At 49.2% G+C, this 9,821-nt stretch overlaps 1 protein-coding gene across 2 annotated transcripts in view; it reads left to right on the forward strand.

The window, feature by feature from the left end:
* LOC111150539 (DNA polymerase alpha 1, catalytic subunit) overlaps window positions 1-4,991 on the forward strand; it is a 306,965-nt gene extending 301,974 nt beyond the window's left edge. For both annotated transcript variants that reach the window (XM_022508033.1, XM_022508034.1), the window contains exon 37: window positions 3,731-4,991. In XM_022508033.1, the coding sequence (XP_022363741.1) occupies window positions 3,731-3,873 (143 nt within the window). In that variant the 3' untranslated portion in view covers window positions 3,874-4,991. The remainder of the gene's footprint in view (window positions 1-3,730) is intronic.
* The last annotated feature ends 4,830 nt before the right edge of the window (window positions 4,992-9,821 follow it).

Genomic DNA, 9,821 nt, shown 5'->3' on the forward strand with positions numbered 1-9,821 from the left:
TTCAGTCAGTAAATGCCTTGTACGCGGAGTGTGCCTGGCACTGTGCCTTGTGAATTTGTTTCTAAGGAACTGAATGGAAGATGATGGTTTTTATTTCTTGTTTTGAGACGTGTTTATATACTTGTTAGCTGATTGGGGGCCCGAATGCATTTGTCTTTGAAACATGGATTATCTCTTAAGATCTTTCAGATACTGTGCATTGCCCAGACCCGGTTATTGATTGATATTCAGGACAGAGCCGGCCAGGCCAGAGGCTCCAGCAGTTTTCTATAGTTTGGGTGGTTTTAAATCATAAAGTGGCTTTCTTTCAGAATTCCTAAAGCTTCCGGCATTCCACCCCTTGAGGCAAAGCTCACGTTGCATTGAGAGAGGGAGGCTATGGATTAGAAACGGTGGGAAAGCAGAGAACTGTATGGTGGGAAGCCATGCAATTAAAAAACTGACTGAAATTATTACCTGATTTCATAATTGACAGAATATTTAATTCAGATATAGTAAATTGACACACCTCTACACAGAGACAATTATGACTGACTGTATAACACCTGACAGAATCAATTATAACTGACTGTTGTTTGATACCTTTGCACGGAAATAAATGAAACAGACATTCAGAACAGAGACGGCTGCTGCCTGTGTGCCTAAGCCTGCCTTAATTAAAATAAAATAACCAGTAGGCGATGTTAAAATGTCTTCGCCTCGTGGTTTCTAGTTGAATGTGTTTCCTTAAGTCCAAAGGGGGTTCTTACAAAAAGTACAGCTGAAAGAGATTTTTGGTTTACTGATACGGAAATAAAATCTCTGAAGTGGAGATGCTTTCCTTCGATGGGAAAATACTCCCATTTGATCAGACAGTTCTAATGTTTGCTTGGATCTGTTACTTCTAAATAAAATATTTAAGACAGGTTCAACCTGCAGGTGATGCTTTAGTTCATCCTGTGTAGAAAACAGTGTAACTTGCCTGATGATGAGGTTTTTTATTCTAATCAGTAGAAACCACCTTTTAAATTAGCAGTTCATTTTAGTATCTGATAAAATACTGTCAATAGTTAATGTCTAGGCTACCTTGTTTTTCACTGTTTTCATGAGGGTTGGGGACAGGATGTTTCTGATAACCAGTATATGACTCTAAGGAGTCAGCATGTAGAAAGCCCGGGAAGCTGCAGATACGCGTTCCTCAAAGGTTATTCCCAGGAAAAAGAAGATTCGCTTCACTGGGGTACTAAGATGAGTGATTTCCAGGTGATAGTTGAGGCCACTGGAGTTGATTTCGCTGATGCACCTGAGTGTAGGAAGAGCATTTCCTTCCCCAGTTGACGAAGTTTGGATTTTTCCACGCTGGTTGCTGAGACAGCAACAGCCCCGGCCCATGGTGTCACTGTGGACCGGGCTGGGCTGGTCTTCCCAACCCCTTGCCGGATGGCCTCTTGGAATCTCTTAACAGTTGTTGTCATTGGGTGCCTGACCTGCGGTGCCTGTGTCAGTGGCCTCTTTACCGACTCCCAAAACCAGAGCAGGGAGAAGGAATCACGTGCTCCCAGCCACATTAACTGGTTTCCACCATTTAACACTGGTATTTTCCCTTGAGTTCTACGGTGGTGGGCGTAGCAGTAAAGGAAACAGGAGAGCAGTTTCATGCGAAGCCTAATGTAGGGGGCCTAGGTGCCTGAAGGGGGCCAAGAATAAACACAAAGAAGGGGTGAGCCCTCCCTCCCCCCCTGCTCCCCGCTCTGGCGCGCCTGTGCCAGCTCGTGCAGTTCTGTTTCCTAGAAGACCTTCCATATGTTATTGATTAAATTCTCACTGGGGAAGCAAGTGGGAGCTTTTATCTGCATGTCCAACTGGCGTGCAGTGGTGCCTCGGCTGTATTGACCGGCTATGGGATATGCTGGCGGTCGCACTCATCTTTTCCGAAGAAGAGCACCGAGTGGCGCTGGTTGTCATTCTAACTCTGCTGTGTGGCAGCGTAAATAGTCCCCTTCCTAACCGACCTGGTGGGAAAAGTCAATATCCCATCAGCAGAGGAGGTAAACACATCAGGAGCGAGGCCCTCTCCCTTCCTCCCCTGCCCCGGATCCCAGCGGCTCCTGAAATGTGCGCCCCAGTCAGCACCTGCGCGTGTGTCATTCACATGCACGGGGCGCGGGCTGCGGCTCTGGCCCGCGGGGAGGCGGCCGCCACCGCCACCGCTCGGGGCCATTGTGGCAGATTCCCAGACTCCGATAATTAGAACTTTCAAAGTGTCTTTCTGCAGTCGGCTGCGGTGCCTCCCTCTCTCGCTTGCTCCTCACCCCCTTTTTCCACCCCCATTGGGCATTTAAATCCTCGCCACAGAACTTCTTGTTGTTGTTTCTTGAAAGGCAATTGATGTAATTTAGAAAAGGTTGCAGAGAACAAATGCGAACTTGTAGCTAAGGAACAAAAATCTGGAGACCCAGCTTTAGTTTTCTGGGTGTTTTGTAGATTTCAGTGTTGCTCTGTTGTTGCAGTGGGGTTTTTCTTTTTGTGGTCGATGTGCACTCCCTTCCGTGTTTCCTTCCTGATACTTTCCTATTCCGGGGCACTGGGCAGCCTGACTTGGCACAGGCCGGCATCTGGGGGCCTGCGCGTCTCATTCTGGGCGCCGGCACGCAGGGTAGGGTGAGGGCGGTGCACAGGTGAGCCTGTCCTCCCCAGTGTGGACTCGGGCTTCTGGATACCTGGGCTTGCATTTTTTCATCCCAGATTTCCAGCTGTGTGACCCGGGGCGAATGACTTAACCACCCACCTTCAGCCAGCAAAAAGAGATCCAAAATAAATAAATAAATAAATGTGGGCCTTTCCAAACACCTTATGGGGTTCCTTCGCAGCTCTGAACTAAAACTGTGTCATCTAAAGCATCCGGGAAGGGCACCTCCCCTAGGGATCACCCTTATCCTCAAAAGATCAGACCTCGGTGTCTCAGCCCTTACTGCTCCTTTAAACGAACCAAGGGCAGAGGTAGCAGGCTCTGGGGAAGGAAAGGAAGCCTCTCCTCTCTGGCTGGTAGAGCCCTTCTCAGAATGGGAAGGCCAGAGATGAATGGGTAACAGCGACAGGAGACAGGACCCGCCGCTGCATACCCAGAGTTCACAGGCATACAGTGTGGACAAAGAAGAAGAAGGAATCTTACCAATGGACAGGTGCTCTCTGGACAGCCTACCCCTTACCTCTGTCAACAGAGGCGTTTTGTGTTGCAGAGGGACACAGACCGAAGGGCCTGAAAGTCAACTAGGCCCAGCTGCTCCAGGGACTTAGCTCCAGGAGGCTCTGGCTTCCTTCGAGACGAAGTCTTTGCTGCCGCGTCCATACCGCGCACACAGTTGCGCGCGTGTGCTGGACAGCGCGGTGGGAGTGCTGGCCGCGGGCGGGCTTCACCTTGGCGGCCGCAGCCCGGCCTGCGCCTGCGGCTCGCATCACTAGAGCGGGAACCTGCCTGTCCCACAGGGCGCTGTGCCAGCTAGGTGGTGAGCAGTGGCAGGCAGGGCAGAGGAAGAAAGGCTCCCACAGAGGAATCTAGGGGTCTCACCCACCCCCCGCATGGGACTGGCCCCGGGTGTAGACCAGCCACGGGACCACGAGGACATCTGAGACACGGAACTGCAAACCGAATCCACGCCCTCTTCTCTAGTGCTTGACCAGTAAATACTCAATGGTCTTTAAAGACGCTACCTCTGAGACTTGTAAACCTTTTATTTTTATTTCTTTTTAGATAATTGGAAGAAGTTTTTTACCCCCAAAGTTCGTCAGGACTACCAAAAGCTCAAGAACACTGCAGAGCAGTTCTTGGCCCGAAGTGGCTACTCGGAAGTGAACCTCAGCAAACTCTTCGCTGACTGCGCCGTGAGGCCTTGAGGGCACCCCAGAAGGGGCAGCCTGGGTGGGTGAAGACAGACACCCGGCTTCCTGGCCACTGCACCACCTCCGCCAGAGCCTACCTGCTTCTCGGCCATCACGTCTCCTGTAGGACCACCGCATCTCCTGTTTGTGCGCATGGGGCTTGGGAGGGGCATTACTGACGGGGACCGGGAGACCGGGGACTGCAACGGTCGTTCGCCTGCCAAGCATCGGAGCACATAGGAAGAGCCTTCCTGTCGTAGTGTGACCCCAACTACTGAAACACAGCCTAGAGCCCACTACAAAGTGGCTGAAGAGCTGGCCGCTTCGTATTTAGGACTGGATTTCGAGGGGAGGGGCTGGTGAGGGACGAGAAATTAATTGAGAGTGGCTGGAATGCAGGGGACCCCAGGCTTTGCCCCAGGGCCTTCAGCAGAGATGCCCCCAGAGAGAGAGAGAGATTTATGAAGCCTGGTAGGAGCGCTAACATTTTGCCTTTTCACACGCCAATTAAACCCAGTCTGAACCCAACTGTTGCCCCAGCCGCTGGCTCCAGGAGTGGCTGTCCTTTTCAGTCTTGTCTTTTATATAGGTAGCCGAGGGGGGAGATGGAGAAGCCTTGCGTTGACTAAATAGATTAAACAGAGCTTACTTGTTTATTCAATTGGCCCAGAGCTGCACGTGCACACCCGTACTGCGCAGGTGTTTTACACTCACATTCCTTCTTTTCCCCCTTAAGTAGAAAGTCCAGGTAAGGTTTATATAGTAGGAAAACACATTTAAAATAATTTGATATCCTATAACATTTCCTTTAAAATGTGTAGAGGTTGGGGAAAGTATCGTTGTGTTGTGTTCAGAAGAAATTGGGAGGAGGTTTGGCTAATTAGTCCCGGTGCTGTTTTGGTTTTTTTCTGTTTTGCTTTTTTTTTTCCCCCCCTTTCATTTCTTCACAGTGGTGCCTCTTTGCCGGAAGCCAAATGTATTTCAATATAGCAGTCTTTCCATTCTTACAGTATTTGTGAGATTATACTAACAGAATCTATTTCCCCTGTACACTGTGCTATATATTTTTTAAAATGTCTACCTGTTTTTCTACAAGAAAAATATGTTGTGCTTCCATCCCCTCTCCCCATCCCCTGCTTAAATAAAGTTTTCTGGAAGGAAAGCAGTTGCAGTGAATCTTTATCAGGTGCAAAATGTTGGCTAGAGGTGGCAGCCAGGAGTAAGGGATGACTGGAGGCCATCCCCTTCCCAGACCTCAGCCCGGTTCGAAATCAGCTCTGAGATGCCCAAGTGATATGTCCAAATGTTCCGAGTAGCATTTGGGAGAATTCCTGTGGACCTCGGGTCATTTAAGAGATAAAGTAAGGTTTCTCATGTGCTTTGCAGACTTGGACAACCAGAGAGCTAAGCCAAGAGCCCACTGGTATCTATTTTTGGAGAACGAGTCCCAGTGGCTCTTGGGAAAAAGGCCCCTCACAGGAGAAAGGTCGCTCAGCACAGACACTAGTGAATCCCCTTGTGAAAACAGTGGAGATGATACCATCTTCTGTACTGCTTTGCTTTCTCTTTCCTCTCCCTTTGTCCTCTGTATAAGAGACAGAGGTTCCAAGCAGAGACACTTTGGGTGTAGGGCCCCGTCGCTTAATTAGTGAATGCCTTGGCACCTCAGGCTCTGCAGCCTGTCACAAGTGGGAGCAGCCACATTGCTTCGGCAAAAGAGCGGGGGAGTAAGTGTGGTCTTCATTGTTTCTGTCACGTAAGGTTCTGGAGATGGTTCTCCAGTGTGTGTTTCTGGAGCCCATGCCTCCACGCTGCTTTCTGAAGAGAAGGCACATTTTCCTTGGTTTCTGGAACCTGGGTTTATGGTAAATACAAACAGAGAGTTATCCTGAACTTGGTCATCAAGAAACTCCAAGATGCTCAAATAACTTCTCACCACTCTGTTTCTTGTCTCTGCATGTAGCTGGCGAGCACCGTGAGGTCAGGACCTGCTTCTGTAGCAAGGCTAGAGAAAGTTAGAGCCAGCATGGCCCAGGCCCAAGAATAGCTAATGGAGCCATAGATGCTTTCTCTCTCTCTCTCTCTCTCTCTCAAAAGATTTTATCCATTCGCTTGAGAAAGAGAAAGAACAAGTGGGGGAAGGGACAGAGGGAGAGGGAGAAGCAGGCTCCCCGCTGAACAGGGAGCCCGGCCTGGGAGTGGGGCGCAGTTGCTGCTGCTGGATCCCAGGACCCCCAGGGATCATGACCCAAGCCAAGCCAAAGGCAGCCGCTTAACCCACTGAGCCAGCCAGGCGCCCCGCCATAGATGCTTTCCTGTTCAGATGTGGAACTCCAGGTTAGTGGAGGGGCTTTTCTGGGAGGCACATAGAGAGTCCAGAATTTTACAGAAAATCGAAACTGCAACTTTGATTAAGAATTCCAGTGACTCTATTAGAACACCAGAGAAGCACTCACTTCACTAGCACTCACTCTTCTCCGAGAAAGGTTTCTACCCCTTGATATTTCTCAGTTGGTAGGGCAGTGGGTGGGATGGGTGCAGAAGTGCCACCCACTTCTTTGCAAGGAGGCGCCTACCTACATGTCTCCAGCACAGGCTGCTGGGCGAGGCTCTTAAGCTCAATGCTAACACTGAGCAGCTGAAACGAGCCGGGCTCACATGCCAGAATGGCAGGGACTGTGGTGGACCAGAGTGGGCACGTCCTGTCCAAAGAGGGCAGAGGGTACTCGGTGGTGCTGGAAGGCCTGGAGCCCAGGGTGGCCCCATGATCCGGTTTTCAAGAGAAGCCAGGAATCCCGATATTCCGTAGAGAGGCTCAATTTTGAAGCCTTGGCAAACAATTTTTTTTTTTTAAATAAAATTTTGAACCCTGGGCCAGACTAAACCTCTGGGCTGACTTTTATCTGGGTCAGTTGGGAAACGGTACCCTAAAAGCACCCTGCTTCTCTCAGGGTCCCACGCCTCTGAGAAGGGCACCTCTCCTGTTGGACAGAAGCAGTAGGATCTGCCCACAGGGCGCACATCTGTCTGGGACACCGCTGGCTACCCGGCAGCTCTCCTTCATTTAAAGGGGGTAGAAGGGAGGCCAGAAGTCGAAAAACCTTCAGAGATCATGCTCAAGATTTTAATGTGTCCAGGAAACAGACGGAGTTAATCTTGTGACTGTTCTCCAAGACTTGGGAGCTTATCAAAGTTCCCAGATGGGGGTTCGGGAGGGGATGTGGAACGGGGATGAATTCACTGCCCTTCGCCACCGCCCCCTTCTCGCGCCCATCCCCACCTCTTAACCTCCAACACACGCGCCCATCAACATGCCTTTCCCAACGCAGCATTTAAATTCGTTTGGCAGGAGCTGCGTAGCTAAAGGAAACTCCAGAAACACACCCCCCCCACCTTGTGTCAGGGTCTTAAGAAAAACACACCAAGCCCCAGACCCTCTGGTCAGACTCCCCCAGCCCCTCCATTCCGTGCTCCCATCCCAAACTTAAAGCCACCTTGCTTTCCCTCCCTCCCTCCTCTCCCTCTCTCTGTCTCTCTGTCTCTCTCCCTCTCCCTCTCTCTCTCTCTCTCTCTCTCTGTCTCCCTCATTCTCTCTCCCCTCACCTAAATATTTCTTAATTGAACGCTTTGCCGTGGAGCTTCCTTATAGCAGTTTAATAGATTAACTCATCTGAGCCAGCCTCAAATTTCAGATTAAAATTCCTTCATCCCGAAGGCAGCATTATCAGGTTGTTGGAGGCTGTTTTCAAACCTTGGTTTTGAATAGCAGCGGCTCTGCATTAATTTAACCACTAAGCTAATAAGTAGGTTTCGTTTTGTTATGCTAAGCTTTATTGCTTTTCTTTTGATCAGAATGGTGTTGTTGAGCAAAGCAGCAGACAAGGCATTCTTTGATGAGGGAATTAGCGCTCCATTCTTCCTCTATTATTCATAGCACAGTGGAATATGTAAGTACCTGAGGGTGTCAAAGGAGCGCAGGTTCTATTGCAAAGTGCTCGCCTTGTTTCTCTCAATAGCTGACTATGAGATGATAAACCGCTTAATACACTGTGCTAATTGGATGAGAGCAAAAAGAGATGGGAATTAAGGCGAGGCAAAAGGAGAAAGTGCAACCAGCCTTCAATTCACTCTTTTCACCACTTTACCAGCACCAAAGGAGGCACAAGCTTTCTATAAGCAGACTAGAGGTTTTGTGCGGAGATAAAATGAACGTGTTAGTGGATTCAAGTAATACACTAATTATTGCACAGTATAAATACCACTACTGGTTTTATAACAGGGAGGTAAACTTCTTTTGAGAGGGTTATAGGATTGCTTGGCAGTGGTGTAGAACCTAATAAGGGCCCAGAGTAATAACCCCCTGGATTAACAAAATTGCTGCTTGCAGAAGTATGATTCAGGCTTTTACGAAGATTTCCGGAGAATTGAATAAAAATGACTGAATGACATTTCGTAATGTATAACTGGTGATCGCTCCCTTTTCTTTAAAGGAAAAAATGTATACTTCAAAGTGGACCGTTAATAACGTCCAGAGACAACACAACTTTCTTCCTGTGAAAAATTCTTCTCCCCCCACCCCACCCTGGCAGGTAGCGGGTTTCCTACTCCCCACCCCCAGCCATCCTGCCACTGGCAGTGAAATACACAGTTCCTCCATGGGACTCAGGGTTCCAAAATACCCTCTTAGGCCCCGTTAAAGACCCCCTTCCTCCACACACACTGTTGTGTATACACATGCACGCATGCTCACGCACACCTTTTTTGCCCTCTAAAGGCAAGTTCAATGAACCCGTGTATACTTTTCTTCCCTCTAACATCGGCCCCTTCTTCTAATCCAGTAAGATCTCTACACTCAAAATGATGCGAAAAGGAGAACTGCGGGTGCCTTGTCTCTGGGTTGTACAAATCCAAAACAACAGTAATAAATGTTTGCCCCAATTAGGGAGAGGAGTGGGCTAATAGGAGGGGGAAAAAAATGGGAAACTGGCTGGGGCCAATACTGGTGACTTTAGCTGAAGTCTGAGTTTCAAGTCCCAAACCTTCTCCAATAGTCCCTCTCTCTAATTCACCCTACTTCCGTCTTCCCCACCACAAACCTAGGATCCCCACCCCAACCGTCGCGTTCCAGGCCATGGGTGGTTGGTGACAGAAGAACACAGGGGCACCTTCTGATAATATTATGGCACACTTAATCCCTTCTTGCCTTTCCTTCCAGGGCCTTATCCAGATCCAGCTAGCCTGTCTGAAAATGTAGCAAGTTAACTTTCCCCTTCTCTCACCCTTCCCACAGACTCTCCCAATCACCCCTCATCCCAGGATTCTGTAGGGGTGGCCCTGGGAAAGCAGGTGGTGGGGCATTCTGCCCTGGGTGTGACAGGGGACAGCCATGCCCCCATCGCAGGGGCTCTCCTGAACTCCCCTGGGCTCGGCATGTCCTCCTCCAGGATGGAAGAGGTTTGCTTAAGGTTGGGGGGGGGGGGGTCAGCCGCTCCCAGCATTGTGACTGCATTCCCAGATATTGGGGCCAAATTGGGTTGCCATTCATTAATAATGCTCACAATAAGATTAAATCATTCTGGAAAATCTCATAAAATCCCCCTAAGTACGCTCCAGTGGCTCTTTCCAATCCCCATCATTCAGCACTTGGGGAGGTTTGGAAGGAGAAGAAAATTGGTTTCTTTGCTTTTAATGCTGCTTTGAAAAGATACTCAGAGTTTGTCATGCGTGACATGTCACATGTTTAATGTGGACTTGCTGGAAGTCAGGGGGTCTTTAGCGCGCGATATTTATGGGGAATATTAAGTGCAGAATGAGGTCCCTCCAGCTGGGGAAAGTTGAAAGAATAGGAGGCCCAGGACCGGGCTTGTTTGTGGCATCAGAATGACATAGGATTAAGAGTTTGTAAAACAAGGCAAGGGGTTCTCATTGGCCAGTAATAAATGTAATCCTTGGAGGTAATTTCA

This window comes from Enhydra lutris, unplaced genomic scaffold (assembly GCF_002288905.1).
Source record: "Enhydra lutris kenyoni isolate GAN:26980312 unplaced genomic scaffold, ASM228890v2 scaffoldscaffold23, whole genome shotgun sequence".
Taxonomy (NCBI): Eukaryota; Metazoa; Chordata; class Mammalia; order Carnivora; family Mustelidae; genus Enhydra; species Enhydra lutris.